Source organism: Protobothrops mucrosquamatus, unplaced genomic scaffold (genome assembly GCF_001527695.2).
Source record: "Protobothrops mucrosquamatus isolate PMUCROS unplaced genomic scaffold, P.Mucros_1.0 scaffold321, whole genome shotgun sequence".
Taxonomy (NCBI): Eukaryota; Metazoa; Chordata; class Lepidosauria; order Squamata; family Viperidae; genus Protobothrops; species Protobothrops mucrosquamatus.
In genome coordinates, this window is record NW_015386660.1 from 191,769 (window position 1) to 210,126 (window position 18,358).

General features: G+C 47.0%; 1 protein-coding gene across 1 annotated transcript; it reads right to left on the minus strand.

Annotated features, from left to right (window-relative positions):
- Nucleotides 1-582: 582 nt before the first annotated feature.
- Nucleotides 583-13,109, minus strand: AHDC1 (AT-hook DNA binding motif containing 1). The gene is made up of 2 exons (XM_015815171.2): nucleotides 8,283-13,109; nucleotides 583-687 (listed from the first exon to the last, which is right to left on the minus strand). Exon 1 carries the CDS (start codon nucleotides 13,107-13,109, stop codon nucleotides 8,325-8,327), a length of 4,785 nt encoding a protein of 1,594 aa, XP_015670657.1. The 3' UTR covers nucleotides 583-687; nucleotides 8,283-8,324.
- Between the last annotated feature and the right edge of the window lie 5,249 nt (nucleotides 13,110-18,358).

An 18,358-nucleotide genomic window follows, 5' to 3' on the forward strand; every position in this document is an offset into this window, starting at 1 on the left:
AGGAAGAGGTGGAGAAGGAAGAGAATGGCAAATCTTCAGTCTTCCTTGATGAGTTTTCATTGGCATCCACTGATCACACTGTTTTCCCTCCCCAACACCTTCCGCCCCACCATCAAAAAAAAAGAAGAAGCAAAAATGAATGTCCCCTTCCCTCTGGCTGTCCTTGGTTCCTGTCCGTTGCCTTCTGGAGTGTTTCTCGTCTGCATGCTGTGGGTGGGTGGATGATGAGAGGCAGGGCACCCTCCACTCTGCCACTTGACTTGGGGGTCTGCAAGGGTTTTCGATTGTCTTTTTGCTGGGCTGTAGATTGAGGGAGCTCCCGACAGTCTGCTTCAAAAACTGCCCCCCCCATGCCATTATCAAAGAAAGCAAGTTTATTGATTTTCCACATCATATTTTCTTTTTTTCCTTTCTTCTTTGTTTTTAAAGAAAGGGGTAGGGGTGTTTGCCTCTGTCTCCTTTCCCCTCCTTCTTTTCTTTCTTTTTCTCTTTTCTTTTTTTTGTTTTGTTTTGTTTTCTTAGGAAAAAAAAAAGCAAATGAACCAACCAAGAAACAAGCGAACAAAAAGATTCTTTTTTGTCATACGTGTGTGTGTGTGTGTGTGGTGGGGTTTTTGTTTTGTTTTTGATTTCCATTAAATACAGAACTTGAAAAGTGTTCCAGAGAAAAGTGCTGCTAAAGTAGCTCTGAAAGAGATTGAGATTGAGAGAGAGAGAGAGAGAGAGAAAGGAGGGAAAAAAAACAGAAAGAAACATTGATCAAAACACAGCCCACTCTTGACAGGGCTCAAGTATTCATTTTGGTGCATGGAACCCAAGAGACTCATTGCCTTTTTGTCCAACAAATCCTTTCTCTGGAATCTATAATTTAGAGACCGGGTAAAAAGCACCTACTAAATATTTCCATGCTTATTTAGGCTGTCCCTATTTTTTTTAAGGTAGAAGATGGCTGGTTGGCCATTTGTGCCTATGGATATTTTCTTTCCTTGAACACTCATTGGCACTGCTTAATTTTAATCAAGGATGGCTAAATTTTTACCCTTCAATTTATGTATCTAACTTACTCTTTACCCATTCTTCCAAGAAGCTCAAAGCTGCATGTATAAGCCTCAGGGCCCAAGGACACACAAGCAGCTTTTTGGCCAGGAATATCCCTGAACTTTGCTCTCCAGACTGTAAGTCTAATGCACTAAACTTTTTTTTTTTTGTTAACTGTGTAGTCATTTTCTCTTTAGAGCTGCGTGCACAAGACAGGAACATGAGAGAGGTATAGGGGGTATCAGACAAAAAACTGGGCAGAGCTTGTGTTGCTGCTAATTTGATTTTTTTTTTAACACACCCTTGGGAGAGGAACATGTGGGTGCTTGCCCTCAAAAAATAAAATTATTCTCCCTTCTCTTCCAGCAGTGCCATCATATACAGGAGTGATAAATGTGCAACCTTCCAGATGTTGCTGAAAAACAACTCTGTCGTCCCTGCCAGAGATGAAAGATCTTGGGAGCTGTAGATCAGCAACACCTAGCAGTGACCAGACCTTTATCTCTGTGGCAGGGCAAAATGGTGACATGAAGACACCACACAACTTCACTGCAAGGAGCCACTGAAGTGGAAGGCAGCCAGCACAATGCACCGAACAATCATGTAGAATTATATTTTAAAATTATTATTAATATAATAGACAGTATTGATGGAGAGAAAAAGAACTGAGACACTACTTTAGGACAGTGATGGCGAACCTTTTAGCGACCGAGTGCCCAAACCGCAACCCAAAACCCACTTATTTATCGCAAAGTGCCAGGGCCGCATCAGCATTGTGGTGCCCTCAGGGGGGTGGGCGTGGCTGCAGTGGTCATGGCAGACTGAGTGGGCGTGGCTGGAGTGGGTGTGGTCGCCTTGATGTTGCTCGTGGGGGGGGACTCCTGTGGGGGCTGGGCAGGATTGGGGGAGATCCAGGGGGTCTCTGGTGGGTGGGGCAGTGGTCAGGAGGCTTGTCCTGCGGGGTGAGGCAGGGGTGCCATTGCTGCGGGGCAAGGCGAGGCAAGGGCGGCTGCTGCCTGACACCATCAGCCCCCGCACACAGAGGCCAGCGAGCGCATGGGGGCATGCTCTACCACCTCTACTCAAGCTTGCTAGTCAGCTGCTTTGCCTCCTTTGTGCTGGGTGGGGCCGCCGCTCCGGGTGCCAGCAGTGGCCTAATGGACCTGCTTGAGCTGGCAGTGGCGGCAGGTGTGCCCACAGAGAGGGCTCTGAGTGCCCCCTCTGGCACGCGTGCCATAGGTTCGCCATCACTGCTTTAGGAAATGTCCACTAGAATGATTGGTTTCAGACTATCCTTTGTGTATTTTAAAGGTTAGACCTAAACTAAGATACAGGGGTCTTCAAACTTGGCCCTTTTATGACTTGAGGAGTTCAACTCCCAGAATTCCTCAGCCAGGCACGCTGGCTGAGGAATTCTGGGAGTTGAAGTCCACAAGTCATAAAAGGGCCAAGTTTGAAGACCCCTGATCTAAGGAGATGACACAGGTAGTCCTCGTCTTACATTTGTTTAGTGACTGCTCAAGTTACAATGGCAGTGAAAAAAGACTTACAATCAGTTCTCACACTTATGTCTGTTGCAACATGCCCATGGTCACGTGATCAAAATTTGGGTCTTGGCAACCAGCCTGGATTTACAATGGTTGCAGAAAAAAAATTGTCATATGCATTTGATGATTGTTAAAAGTGTAAAGGGGGGGGGAAGGAAATCCCCTTTTCTTCTTCTTTTTTTGCGGAAAATGGACATTTTATTATAGTCTTAAACAACTAAGTGTCAAATGTAAGCGTTCTTTGTATCCTTGGAAGAAGAAGTCAGGTCATTCTTTGTATATATTTGCATTTTCTTTTTCTTTATACCTTTTCAAACTTCTGTCTCTATTCTCTTTTTATTTTTCTTGATTGTTAGTTGTTGTTTCGTGTGTGTATGCTTTGTAATAATAATAATAATTTATTTGCCAAACAATGGATGCAACTTCCCAAGGTCATGTGATCACCATCTGCAACCTACCAACTTCTGACAAGCAAAGTCAATGCAGGAATACAGATTTGCTTAATGACCGCATGATTTGCTTAACAATTGCAGTGATTTGCATAACAACCTGGGCAAAAAAGAATGTAAAATTGGATGCCACTCAATTAACATCCACTTGTGGCTGTAAGTTGAGGACTCCCTGTATAGCTGTCTCTAAACTGTGCTACTTAAGACATTATCTTTTCTTCTGTATATCTTCTCCCAATTAAAAACAACACAAAGGAAAATTAAAAAAACAAAGGGGACACTTGGATCAGATCTTTCCATGTCGTTTAAGAACATATGAAGAACGGTTGCAGGAACTGGGTATGGCCAGTCTAGAGAAAAGAAGGACTAGGGGGGACATGATAGCAGCCTTCCAATATCTCAGGGGCTGCCACAAAGAAGAGGGAGTCAAGCTATTCTCCAAAGCACCTGAAGGCAGGACAAGAAACAATGGATAGAAACTAATCAGGGAGAGAAGCAACATGGAATTAAGGGGAAACTTCCTAACACTGAGGACAATTAACCAGTGGAACAACTTGCCTTCACAAGTTGTGGGTGCTTCAACACTGGAGGTTTTTAAGAAAAGACTAGACAGCCACCTGTCTGAAATGGTATAAAGTCTCTTGCTCAACAGGGGGGTTGGACTAGAAGACCCCCAAGATCCCTTCCAGCTCTATTCTGATTGTTTTAATTCTGCAGTGTTGATGAACCATCATCCTATCTATGAATTGTACTCATCATCAACTCAGTCTGTAATATCCCAAAGGTGCTTTTTCAAAAGGCAGCTGGACTGTTTTTTCCCTGAAGATGTTTCGCTTCTCATCCAAGGAGCTTCTTCAGTTTGTCTTCAAGAAAAAAACAAAGTCAAGCTGCCTTTTGAAAAAGCACTTTTGGGACAACCATGACCTGGATGACTGAAAATCTTCATAGACATCAGTCAGTAACGAATGCTTCAGTGTCTTGTTTGCCTAGCTGTATTCCTTTCCTGTGACCTCTACTGACACAAATTGCTGGATTAATTTTTCTCCGCTTCCTGATTCTAGTCCCTTCAAAGATGAGACCTTCAAAGTGAGGAAGAGCCTCTGTCTAACAGGGTGTATCTATATGTCGCTTGCTTGTATGGGGATGCATGCATTTCAGTTTAATATCCCCCTTTTCTACACATTGGGCACTGACAGCAGCTCACAGGCCAATCTGGATGAACTAGAAAACAGAATTGTTCGCAAAACTCAAAAGGTCTGGTTGAAGGAGAAAGCCTTGATCTGAAGATGGAAAGAGCGAAAGATAACACAATTCCCAAGGGAAGCTATTCCAGAGCTTGGGAGTGACAGAGACCTCATGAGATTTGGAAGTGAAATCTTTTGTCTCTCACTCTGCGTGTTTGGAATGTCAAAGAGCCGTATCCTGCTATTTCAGAGCTGCTGAACTAGCTCTTAGGAGCCTCTGGGATAATCTGTCCCCCACTAAATATTATTTTCTTGTTTTATTTTTTTATTTTTCAATGCGTATCCTGCCTTTCTGCATATAACCATTTAGGTGGCTAATAAAATTAACGACAATACAAAAACACAATACAGCCAATAACTTGTTTACAGTCAGCTAATCTCAACCCAAATGCTTAGTTAACAGATGGAACCTCTGAATTGGAAGAGCTGGATGGAGGGCGTCCAAAACAGGAGCTGAACATTTATAACTCCTTTCCCTGGTGGGTCTTCCTACTAGTAGCTGGAACTTAGTTTTGAAGCAGAAAGGAGACCACGAGGGCTAGCTAGCCATATGGAGGCTGAGGATCACGCAAAGGGTTTAAATTTACCACATTTATCTTCCTATTCCCCCCCTGCTCTTTTAGGGATGTGTTTAAATTATAGCAAAACAAAGCTACCACTGGTGGAGGATGGTTTATAAATCTGGCCTTATGCAAAACACTCAACCCCAAACAAGAATGTAAGTTCTGGTTGAACACAATTTATGAACCCAGTCACTGTTTCTATCCAGAACATAAATAGTCCTCAAGTTACAACCCTTCGTTCAAAGTGATGGTGGTGCTGAATGAAGGGACTTACAACTGGCCCCCAAAGTTACACAGTGGTTGCAGCAACTCATGGGTCACACATGAACAAAATTCAGGCGTTTGGTAGCCCATCTGCATTTACAACCACAGGGGTCCTTCAGATTCCTGCCAATCTTTCCCCGATCTATGCCTTTTGACCCCCTGCACTTTGCAGCCCCTGCCATCCTAGCTGAACTTGGCGGCCAGCCTGGCCCTTTGCAAGACAGCTGCTGGTCACACAAGGCTTTCTTCCCAAGGTCGTGGATGGCAGTTTCCTTGCAAGACTTGGGGAAGATGGCTGCACAGGGCCAGCACTATGGTGCTCCCAGAAGCCCCTGAGCTGCAGTGTGGCAAGCACCCTCATAGCCACATGGTTCTGGGGTTGTTTGCCATCCCATAAGGCAATGTGCAGAGCAGCCAAAAGGGCAGAGATGGGGAGACATAGGCAAGGAGGGAGAGTTGAAGAGGAGGTAGTCCTTTAGCTTATGTAGCAGAAGGACAGACAGAGCCTGGGAGCAGAGTCAAGAGAGGAATCAGCCTGGAGTCATTAAGGTTCCTATAAATGGTCTGATTCTAAGACCTACCCTTCTTGAATTCCATTAACTCTTATCTAGTGTCAATTTAGCAATGACCATTCTTGTGCATTTGTTTAGCGAGCCTTCCAAGTTATAACAGCACTAAAAAAAGTGACATGACTATTTTCATACTCCTGACTGTTGCACTATCCCCATGGTCATATGATCAGAATCCGGAACTTGGCAGCTGGTTCACATTTATGACAGTTGCAGTGTCCCAGGATTATGGGATCACCTTTTTCAACTTCTGACAAGTGAAGTCAATGGGAAAACCAGATTCACTTAACAACTGTGTTACTAACTTAACAACAGCAGTGACTTGCTTAACAACTGTAGCAAGAAAGTTTGTAAAATGGGGCAAACCTCGCAACTGTCTTGCTGAGCAATGGAAATTTGGGGTATGAGCAATAATTCACTTTAACTGGAACGTAGCATGGTATCTTGATTCTTTGCGCCTGACACCTTACCAAGGCTCAGGGCTGGGAGATACCAAGCCTGCAATGGCTTGGATTAGACTGAGTCCACAGCTAATGACTTGTGGAATTCCTTTAAAAACAGAATTGCCAGGATTGTCATTGCTAAGCAATGAGGTCATATGATGTCATGCTTTATGGCGGTATTGCTCAGCAATGGAAATTCTACTCCCAATTCTGCTGATAAGTCGAGGAGTACCTGTAATTATATCCTGTGTGTAATTTTGGAAGGATGCTCTCTGGAAAGGTGTACTGGGAACTTCTGTTGAAGGTAGCTATCTGAAGATCTTTTACAAACTGTATTTGCATGACATGTCCCAAAGGTGCTTTTTGCAAAAGGCAATTGGACTTTCTTGTTTTTTTTCCTTTGAACATGTTTTGCTTCTCTTTGCAGAACTGAAGAAGCTTCTTGGATGAGAAGTGAAAACGTTTTTAAAGAAAAAAACCAAGAAAGTCCAGTTGCCCTTTCAAAAAAACTCCTTTGGGAAAACAGTTTCTTGGATGATTATCTCCATAGACATTTGCAGGACATGTTTACTTACAATTAATTTGATCACGATTTATGGAATGGATTCACTTTTCTACATCTGCACATTACACTGAAGCATAAATTAGCCACAGGCTGAGTTGGTAAAATGTGGGGCGAAAGGTTTGTGATTCAATGCGTTGTGTGAACACAGACATTACACGAGCAATCTTTGGAAACAATATTGCTAAACTGGGTGGACTCTTTGTGGTCACATCTAAAGTGGTTATTAGTTAATATAACACTCCTTTTTTTTTTCAGGACTTGGAATAAGAGGCAGATTACGAGTCAGCATAACTCAGGGATGACACGGTGTCTTCAAACACCTCCCTGGAATCTCCTGGGATTCCTACTCCACCTAACTTTATTGCTGTGAAAATTCTTTTCATTTTAAAATATAAAAGCTGGCATGACACAAAACAAAGCACCAGTCTAGTCTTCAATTACAGGAACGCCTCTGGACTCTGCATGAAGGTCCATAAAGGGTGGGTAGCTACAGGTTTCCAGAGATTGGTCTGGTAATGTACTAATCTGACGCTAAGACCAAAGATAAAACCAAGCTGGGGCACAGGAAATGGGAGAAGATGGGGAGGGATGGTCGGGAGGATCTTTGCCATTGCTAGGGAACAACTGCCCACCGTGGACTGCTCACTGACTTATACATGCCAAGTCCCTGGTCTTGGTGGCTGTTTGTGTGAGCAGTGTATTCATCATCACCTTCTGGAGCTCTAAATATGCTTGTTAGACCTACATGTTGATCTGGATTGGCTTATGTAAAACCTCTGCCTGCATGAGAACTTGCTACAGGTAAACTTCCACTTACAATCATTTGTTCACTGATTGTTCAGAATTACAATGCCACTGAAAAAAGTGACCGATGACAATTTTTCACATTTACAACCATTGCAGCATCCCCATCGTCATGTGATCAAAATTCGGACACTTGGCAACTGGCCTGTATTTATGAAGGTTGCAGTGTCCCCGGGGTCATGTGATCCCCTCTTGCAGCCTTCTGACAAGCAAAATCAATGGGGAAGCAAGATTCACTTTACAACCATGTTACTAACTTAACAACGGCAGTGATTCACTTAATGACAGTGGCAAGAAAGGTAATAAAATGGGACAAAAGTCACTTAACTGTCTTGCTTAGCAACGGAAATTTTGGGCTCAGCTGTGGTCCCAACTCAAGGACAACCTATATTAGCATCGTCCCAAGGCAGTGTTCCTCAAGCTTGGCCATTTTAAGAAGTGAGGACCTCAGTTCCCAGAATTCCCCAGTCAGCATGATTGTAAATGTTGGCTGAATTGTTGGGGAATTCTGGGGTTGAAATCCACACATCTTAAAGTGGCCAAGGTTGAGAAACACTGCCCCAAGTTCAAACTCCTGTCCAAGAGCCATTAGCCAGTTGATGTCCACCATTCCAAAAGACCCTTTTTTAAAAACACCCTGCAGAGTGTGTATTTCTTTTCCTCCCCATTGTGCCATGAGCATCTTTGCTAGCCCCACTGGCATGATGACCATGACGAGCTTCAAGCCCAAGCCCACTCTGTCCCCACACCTCCTCAAACCACCCCCTCCCCTTCCAGCTCTTCCTCCAGCACCTACCCTGAAACAAAACCTCGTGTCTGGTTGGCACTTCAGATGACACTACAAGGAGGTGACTGTGAATGTGTCCTCGGGATGCTGCTCTAGCATTGGACCCAAAAACCCGCTCTTCTGGGGTGCAGCCATGATTGGGTGCCCTTGGGGTACAAAGCTCGGGTACCTATAGTTGTCCTGCAGTGGCAGCATCGAGTCTCTTGGGACTGGGGAGATATTTAAGTCATTCATCAAGGGGCAAATATAGGCTCCTCGGTGATGAGCCCTCGCCATGTCCATGGGCTCCTTCTCGCTCTTAGAAGGGTTGCTGCTGGGGGGACTGGTCAAATGGGGGTTGAGGCAAGAAGCCTCGGGGCTCCTCCCCATGAAGTCTACCAGCATGCCCACCCCGGCTTTGTTGTCATAGGGAGGGCTGCGGGTGCTGGCAGTGGGCGAATACCAATAGCTGGGGTTTTTACAGCTGGGAGAATCATAGTGTGGCTGAGACATGGAGAGGTCCCGGCAGGCCATGTGGGGGGCTGAGTGGGGCAAGCCGGCCACCCCAGCTATGCCATGTTTGAGCGAGTCACAGGCTGGAAGCTTCCGGATGTCACTGGGCCGCAGGTCCTCTTTAAAGGCCAGGGTGGGGGAGCAGTTGGGTGAGAAAGCTTTCTGCAAGCTGGCTTCGAACACCGTCTGCTGAGTGGGTGGGGCGGCCAGCTGGTGGGGCAGGCTGGGGAAATGCTTGTTCTCCAAGTCTGTCTGTCCCAGGCTGGGGGAGTCACTCTGGAACCCTTGCCCAAAGGTGCCATCCGAAGGCGTGGAAGGATTCATGGAGTAGGGCCCTGTATAGTCACAAGGATCACGTTCACTGAGCCCAAAGCTCCGGGACTGTGAAGGCAGCGGGGACATGCTGCTGTCCCCACTGTAGTAGTCCAGTCCCAAATCTGTGCTGTCTTGAAACAGCGGGTTCACCGGCTGGGATTTGGTGGGGAATTTAGCTTTGCCTGTGCCTCTTTCTTTTTTGGAGGCACAGGCACCCCGGGAACCCCGTGGCTGTCGAGCACCAGCCCCTCTCTTGGAGGGATAGCCGCCTGTGGAAAAACTGAGATGGGCAGTGTCAAATATGTCCACTTTCTTTCGCCTGCCCCGTCCTGGCTTAGAGCTGCTTTGGAATAAAACACTCTGGTTCCAGTTATAACCTGGGGCTGAAGACGACTCGTTCCAGTCCATCATCAACTTCTCCAAGCTAGAAAGGCTGGACTGCCCTTCACTAGACGAAGCCTCGCTGTTGGCCCTCCTGTAGCCTGATGGCTGGTTGAACTGGGTACTATCTGAGGAGGATTCGGAGAAGGTCTCTGAGACCGTCTGCTGCTTGGCCTTCTGGGGTGTATAGTTGGAGATGTCTAGGATGACGTTGGGTTCATTGATGTGGCAGTCAAAGCCCGGGTTGTAGAGTTGACTGAAGGACTCAGAGTTCCAGTCCAGACTGCCATAGCCTTGCCGGAAAGCCCATTGAGAGGCACTAGGAAACTGCCTACAGTTCTCCGGTGAGAGCTGGAAGGGGACTGAAGTCTTAGGGACCATGTAACCCCCTGGCGATACAGTGCTTGCTCGGCTGTCACACCTCATGGGGGTGTGAGAGGAGCTGGAGAACTGGCTGGGATCGGAGCTGTTGAAGAAAGAGGGCTTACTCAAGGGCATGCTGGGCCCTGAAGTCTGCTGGGTATAGCTGGCACTGTGGGCACTGCTTGGGGAGGAGGGCAGGCTGTTGCCACCACTGTAGGTGAAGCTGCAGTCCTTGTTGTTGGGACAGTCTTGGGGGGCGTGGTAGGGCTTCCCTTGCTGAAACAAGCTGGCAGGAGTCACACTTTGTCCTCCAGTACTGCCATAGTTGCCGTATTGTGCATAGCTGGAGGCTGTGGTGGAGTGAGTAGTGGGGGACCTGGAGACAGCCGAGAGAGATGCCAGCTTCTGGAAGGCATCTGGGTCACGGCACTCCGAAGCAGCCTGGGACAGGTTGTAGCCTGTTGCTCTGTTGGGAGGGAACGACTGCCGGCTGACTGTGTGGAAGGGCACCTCGCTCGTGGCAGTTGTGGTGGTGGAAGAGGGTGTGGCTTTCCCACCCCGGCTTGAGTAAGACGCCATGCCTCTCTGGGTTGCGATAGCATTGGGAGGGGCTGTATAGGTGGTTGAAGATTTCCGTGAGGCAGAGCGAGAATTGGAGAGGGCAAAGTCCAACAGGTCAGAGGAGTCATCGGAATCCAACAGCGAACGGAAATAACCCGTGAAAAGGCTCTGCCTTTCCTGGCTGAGTTCAGACTGGGATGATGGATTGCTCCCCCCATAAAAACCAGTTCGGCTTGAAGAACTTGATTCCACGGTTGAGGAGTGGAAGGTCCGAGAGTCGCTGCCTTGGTAGCTGCAATTCCTGTTGGCTTGACCAGAAAGGTGTCCTTGGTGGGACATCCAATGACTTTCTTTTTCTCCACACCATTCTGAGGACCCATCACTGAAGTTCTGGCTGGGGTTCTGCTCAGGAAACAGGGCCCCGTTTTTGCGAGATCGCCTCTTTCTTTTGGGCTTCTCCATGGGGTCTGGCTCTGGACGGCCTCTCTTCCGAGGATGTGCGGGGTCGACATGCATGGCCGTCCCCGCAACCCCCTTCTTCTTTTTGCCAATGCCCTCAAAGAAATCGCTGAAGGAGCAACGGGAGGAACGGGCGGAATGGCTCCCTCCACGCCCAAATCCACCTCCTTTGCCGCCTCGTCTGCGGAAGCCTTGTACTCGGTGCAAAAAGTGGGAGATGCTTTGAGTGTCAGGAGCCTGGTGGATTGAGTCGGGCTCAGTCGGGGTCCAGCAGCGAGGTGGGGAGCAACGAGCTGAGCACTGGCTCTGGCGGTTGAGAAAAGCTAGCTTGGCCAGGACATCTGAATAGTCTGCTTTACTGTCATTCGTGTCCGCAACATAAGAGGGCTGTGGGGATGCCAACTTCTGTTTCCTCCTCCTCCGTTTTTTCACTTCTGGAACAGGCTCCTTAGGTTTGCAGGGCCCAAGCATTAAGTTTTTGGGGGGCCTTCCCCTCTTGCGCTTCAGGATGATTGGCATTTCTCCTGGAGGAAAGACCACCACCACGTTCCGGCCATTGTTTTTCATCTTCAGCAGTGGCGTGGGCTCTAGAGAAGGGGAGATTATAACCCCTTTGCCTTCTACATTCAAGTTACTGTTGAGGGAGGACACTTTGTACGTAGTCTTATTCCTCCTCCCCAGAGAGACAGGAATCTTGGCCATCTTTACCACCATCCGACGTATGCCACGGCATTTGGGCTTTGGGGGATTCAGGAGGGCAGCAGCCTTCTGGCCATCTTCTGGCTCCAAAGTGGAAACAATGGGACCTGCTACTTCACCTGTTGCAATGGTGGTCAATGGCATCCTGGCTTCTTCTGGTTGAGCCATGATCATCTCCACTGGTACAGCCATGGGGAGGACTTGGCTCTCAGTGACAATCTCTGTTCGCTGCCCTCGGCCTCCCCTCCGACGACGACAGAGTATCTTTGGTTTATCTGTTCTCCGTAGAGCGTATTTCCTGTGATCATCCCTTCCCCGCCCAGCCCCTCGCCTTACTACTCCTCTTAAGGAACAGCCTCCAAGGCGGGCTCCAGGTTGTAGTGAGTGTCCTCCTGAAGATTCCTGTGTTCCCAGATGGGGCTGAGAGTCTAGCAACTTGGGCAAAGGGGGAAGCAGCTGGGCGTCTGGATCCAGGAGCTGGGGTTGGGAATCAAGCAACTGGTGGTCCAGGGTCCCTAAAGACTGGAGCCCTAGAGGCTCAGAAAGGGGTTCTAGGGACTGGAGTGATAGCGACTCAGAAAGAGGTTCTAAAGTCTGAAGCTCCAGAGGTTCTAGAGGCTGCAGCCCCAGTGGTGCAGGCAAGGGATCCACTGTCTGCAGGGCTAATGGTTCTGGAGGCGGCTCCAGAGACTTTGAGTCTACTAGCTGGGGCTGGTCTTCTAGAGACTGTGAACCAATTAACTGAGACCTTGACTCTGCCCCTTGGCTTTGTAGCAGCTGATGGTGGGAATCTGGATGCTGATCTAATAACTGAGGTCCTGGACAGGCCAGAGAAGCCAGTTCACTCAGGATATCTGTATTGGCTAGTTCAGGATAATCGGTCGTCTCAGACTCTGAGCTGCTAGCTTCATCTAGGCTACAAGGAGCCTTCAGAACAGGACTACTCTGGCTGATTTGGTCCTGGGCACCTTGAGTGTCCCCTTCTGTTTCTCCCGCATAATGGCTAGGTTGGGTCTGTTTGAGAAGATCAGCTTTGGTGCTACTTTGCACTGCCAGCTCCTCGGGACTGCGGATGCTGTTGGCCAGCATGGGGGAGGAGTAGAAGCTATAATGAAGACCTTGTCCCCGGCCTTCCTCACTAAGCTGCAGATGGCTATCAAATTGCAAGCCACTGCAATCTAAATGAACACCACAGCTCTTTAGGTCCTGGGAGAGTCGGTCAATGTCCTTCATAATGTCTATGAGCTGCACCACAGGGTAGAGGTTGATTCTGCCGTTGCCACACTTGCTTTTCAACAAGGAGATGATGCTATCAATATTACACCGCCCTGAGGCCAATGTGGCATTGGAGAAAGTTTTGGCAGCTCTATCTTGTGTGGTGGCTTCCTCCAAGTCTTGGATGTCAGCAGGGCAGGCAGGAACACTGGATGCCAGCAGGTCTTCGGACTTGCTGCTGCTCTGGGTATGGAGGCTTTTGTACTGCTCAGCTGTCTCTGTATGATGTAAGGAACTGGATTTGTGCTCTTGACCTAATACAGTGCAAGAACCTTCTGAGAAGCTGAGCATGCTATACGGCAAAGCTTTCTCTGCCAGGCACACCGATGTCTTTTGCCCAGGATGTCCTGACTGGTAGAACTTTGGCTCTTGGCTGTAGTCAGAAGAGGAAGTGCTGCGCAGAGCACCTCCAGTTGACAGTACTGGTGACCCCTGGGATTTCAGCCGCTTCCTCAACTCATCTTCACTTGCATGCCTCTTGGTGGAACAATTGCTTGGATGGACATCTGGAAATGTGCTGCCTGGGCCTGGAACAGGAAGAGAGAAGACGTTAAGTTCCTTGGCAGCAGCTCGGAGTGAAATATCCACTCTCTATTCCCCTCTATTCTTTGTGAAATGAAGAAATGGTTAACCCATGCTGCAAGGTCACCTGTGGGACATTTCTCTAGCTCTTCTCTACACATCTTTGTGATGCTACTCGGAGCAGAAAAAGCATCACAGAATAATATTACAAGCCGGGGCAAGTATTCTTATACATTATAAAAGAATTCAATATATAGTATTGCCAAAAATGGTAACCTCTTTTGAGTTTTCCTACACTACTTAATATGTAGACCTTCCAAACTGGGTTATCATTTTTGGCAGCTTTCCCACAACTTGCCTTCAGTCTACTTTCATGTAGAATTTGTTGGTGGCCAAGTGGGACAGACTTTCATGATCTGTTCTTTTATCACTGAGGGAGCTGTGTAGACATCATGGATGAGACCATCCAAACACACATGCTTCCACCAAGTCTACACTATTGTCTTCATGATTAGAAAGGGGGTGAACATTGCCCCAATCAAAGTATCTAGCACGCAACTGTTCTGCCCCTATGAAAAACGTGTAGGTTGATCTTGTTCCCTTGCCCAAAAAATTAGGGGACCCTCTACTCTTATCAGTGAAACCTCTGTGCAGATAATGGTAGAGGGTCTTCTAACTTTTTAGACCAGGGAGTAAGACCAACCTACAAGTTTTTCATAGGGACAGAATATTTGTGTGCTAGATATAAGCAGTTCCTCAGCTTCGTAGAAGCTGGATTTTGTAATAAATTCCATCCTCCATTCTTCCATGGTGTGATTTTGCACAATGTGGATTATGCAGGTAAATTTATATGTTTCCCAACGTGATGATTTCCAACGCTCTCATCTACAACACTTGTCACCCCTTACCTCTGACCCAGGAATGATGGAAGTTGGAGTATGATACCTAGAGAGGTATTAAGAGGTCAGGAAGAAAAGAAGGGAGTGAGACAATGATCTAATCACGGCCTTGCATTAGTTAAAATACGCCTCAAGTGCTTCACAGCTTATATTTAAGTTCCCCTGTGCCCTTTAGCATTACCAAGAAGAAGTGGCCTTGTCACAAAGCAAGGTGACACATATTATGGATGCCTTGAATGGTGACAAAGTGGGAGGCAAGAAAAGCTAATGGCCATGAAGGGCATAATTTACCAGTAAGTTTTCTTGTGCAAACCCTACAGAAATATGTGCAGGAGCTCTTCCTTGACGTGGCCTCCTTTCTAGTAAAGATGTGCTTCTTGCTGCATCATACCCAGGATGAATGAGCAGAGCAATGATAGCTGGAATGGTCATTCCAGGCACCATGACCCATTAGGAACATGCTGGCATCATGTATTGTCTCCATGAAGCAGGCATGGAGTAGGTCGGTTGATAGGTGTTCTCCTTCAGGCTAGTAACTGGGCACTCTTATCAACAAATCTGAACCTCAGCTCATGAAGACCACTGCTCTGCCCCCCTATGGGCGAAGAAGAGAGGGATGGGGATACAGAAGCATCTCGCTGGGATGGGATCCCAACAGAAGGGAATGGTTCCCTTATTATAGGGCAGTGGTGGCGAACCTATGGCACGCGTGCCAGAGCCAGCACTCAGAGCCCTCTCTGTGGGCACACATGCAGTTGCCCCAACCTTGCCTCCCCCATGACCCCCTCCTCACCAGCAGCCCCCCTGGAGGAGAGTCGCCCCCGAGCGTGGCCCATGCGAAAAAGCGCAGCCAAGGACATGGCAACCAGGCAGCATAGACAAGACTCTGCCCTCACGCCCCATTGCACACAGTTGATGCTGTGGGGTGCAGGCAGAGGGCGTGGCCGCCATGGCGCTGCTGGGCTGCCTGGNGGGGCAGGGGGTGGAGTGGGGGCGGGGCCAGTTTTTGGGCACTTGGTCTCTAAAAGGTTCGCCATCACTGTTATAGGGGTTCCCTGAGCAAGTTGGAAAGCTGGGTGCAGAGACCTAGAAAGCTTGGAGGGTTCTCCACTTGTACTGTAGCTTGTCAGAGATTCCTACTCCCCTTTTTAGATCAGGGAAGATCATATTGAATCCAAGTACTGGGAGATCCAAAAACAATCCCTGCAGAGCATTGGTGCAAGATCAGAAGGGCAAACCGTGTCTTTACTCAAGAATTGGTGTCACAAATAAGATCCAAGATCTCCCTATGACTACATATTCATATATCACTAAGCGTCAACCACATAGTACTACTACTAATTTTTTCCAGGTGCAAGGAAGCAAATTCTGTAAACACAGGCTGTGCTGCACGCAAAATGCTGGGGAAACCTAAGTATGTCAAGCTGCTTGTACCAAAGACCCCTCTATACTTGTTTGTTCCATTGCTATCTCTTGGGAATAGAAGGGAACACAAAATCCACATTTCACAACTCACCTTCTGTTTTGCTGCTCCTGCTGTTAGACCTGAATTCTCTGTGGAGAAGAAGGGGGGGGGAAATAATCAACCAGAGATTAGCATGGCTTGGTCTAGTCAGTTTACCAATCTCACTGCATATGAGAGGATCCCACCACCCAATGAGACCTTTGTTTTGTTCTTCTGCAGAGCAAAGGTGGCACAAATCAGCGTCTACTTCTATTTAAGCCAAGACTCTTGCCTCAGTGATAAGGTCAGAAACACGGCTAGATCTATATTATCTTGTTTAGTATGTCTGGATCAGTTGCAGATGGTCAAAGAACAACAACCCAGTAGAAGGTACTACTCTCTGGATTAAACAAAAATAGCTTTGCCAATCCTGGGGCTTCATGTTGCTGGCTAATCACAAGAGCCCACCAGCATTCCTTTCTGTTCAGGAAGAAATCCAGGACAACTCAGAAAGGTCCTAGCCCAAGATTATGAATTCCTTGGATTTGAGATTGCTTGTAACAATCATTCCCCCCCCCCACCAAGCAGAGAGCATTGGTGCACCAGACTCCTTCATATCAGAGTTTAACAGAATAACAAGAGTTGGAAGGAACCTTGGAGAACTTCTAGTCCAACCTTACACCACCATTTCTACCCTGGACAGAGTAGCCAGAAACCTCGCAACGCACTCTGAGATGACAAGTGCTCCATTAGATCTACTGGACTTGAAGAGAGCAGAGACAGAGACAGAAGGACCGTGGCCACAGCGGCTCACAATTCATCAGAAGCACTGAAACAAGGTGGTCAGTATCCAGTGAAGATACTACTTGAGCAACTTGCAAACCTTAAGTTCTCAAGAATGTTCTATGTTATTTCCCCCCCCCCATTTTGGCAACTTCCATCCGTGTTAAGATCACAGTTCTCTACACCTCTGGGCATATCAGCTGCTACTGAGCCCAATTGTACTGATCTTAAAGGTGGGGCAGCCTGCTATACAGGTGGTCCTCAACTCACAACCATTTGTTTAGTGACCATTTGAAGTTACAATGGGTTTTTCGCACATATCACAGTTGTAGCATCCCCGTGGTCATGTGACCAGAATTCAGAAGCTTGGCAACTGGTTCATAGTTATGACGGTTGCAGTGTCCTGGGGTCACGTCATCACCTTTTGCAACCTTCTGACAAGCAAAATCAACGGGGAAGCCAGATCCACTTTACATCTGTCTTACTAACTTAACAACTGCACTGAGTCACTTAATAACTGTGGCAAAAAATGTCGTAAAATGGGGCAAAATTCACTTAAGTTGCTTAGCAATGGAAATGTTGAGCTCAACTGTGGTCATAAGTTGAGGATCACCTGTATAATAATAGGATGCTTATTCTCTGTCTCTAGGTATTAATACCCCAGAAGAGAGATAATGGTGGAGAGTTTGATTCCCAAAGATCAATGACATTTAAAAAAAAAAAAAATTAGAGCAGGGAAAATTGTCAAAATAGCCTGGTGGTGTTGATCAATGATTCTGAGGATATTTGGGATGCCAGGAGAGTAAAATAGCAGTGGCTATCTGCCTCGTGCTGCAAAACTGGAGCATTTCACTCTAAATATTTGGTAGAGGCTTCCACTTGAGATTTTGATTATTGTCCCACCTAGGAAGAATACCCTGACTGCTGTTTTCTGTACTTTTTTGCACTATCACACAAGAGAGTCTTCAAAAGCTCATGTATTTTAATAGAATCCATCATTAAGGTATCTGGCTCTGATGCTGCTTTGAACATCCTCATTTCTCCCCAAAAACACCAGGCGGGCCAAAACAGATGTGATGCGGGAAACCAGATTTATTGTTGATTTTGAAAACATCTAAAGCAAGTGCAGAACAGTTTGATTTCAACTGGGACAACTGTGCTGGGAAAGAAGGGGGGGTTGTTATTAAAAAAACCCAGCCCTCCCCCACTGCTGTTTTTCCAATCTAAAAATCTGCTGGTTTTTTTTCTTTTTTCTTTTTTGCAAGACAGACAGACAGAAGCATGATACGGATACCTTTTTATATGGATACCTTTTCCCCCCCCTCCGCTGCAAAATGAAAACAGCTTCGTGGGGGTAGGAGGAGAGGTGTTAAATGGAGAAAACAGCAGGGGGAAAATGCTAAACATCCGCATCTCCTGGGACTCTTTAAAGATGGTAGGAGGTTTGATCACAGCCTGTTTGGAGTTTGAGAGTCACAGGGAATAAAATCCTTTTAAAAATCCAACTGCCATGAAGATCCTGAATAAAATTTACAGTATTCCTCCAAATGAGGGCTGTTCTCCTCTGCAAGGATCTCAGCAACTTCGCAGGCTTGCTCAGAAGTCTGCCATGTAGTCTCTAGCAACTGCACTGTGCAGTTATGTAGACCAAGACAGCTCGTGTCCTTCTGCTTGGATTTACACTTGGCTGCATTAAGACCAGGAAAGGGAGAGAAAGGCAAAGATGCCCTTGCAGCCCCACAGAGATGCTCTCTTGGGCTGGTACAGGCAACCATTCAACTGGTATAGTTTTTGTCTCATGGAGAAACATGGGAGAAATGGAAATTGTCCTATCTGCTAGTTCGATTATCTATCTATCTATCTATCTATCTATCTATCTATCTATCTATCTA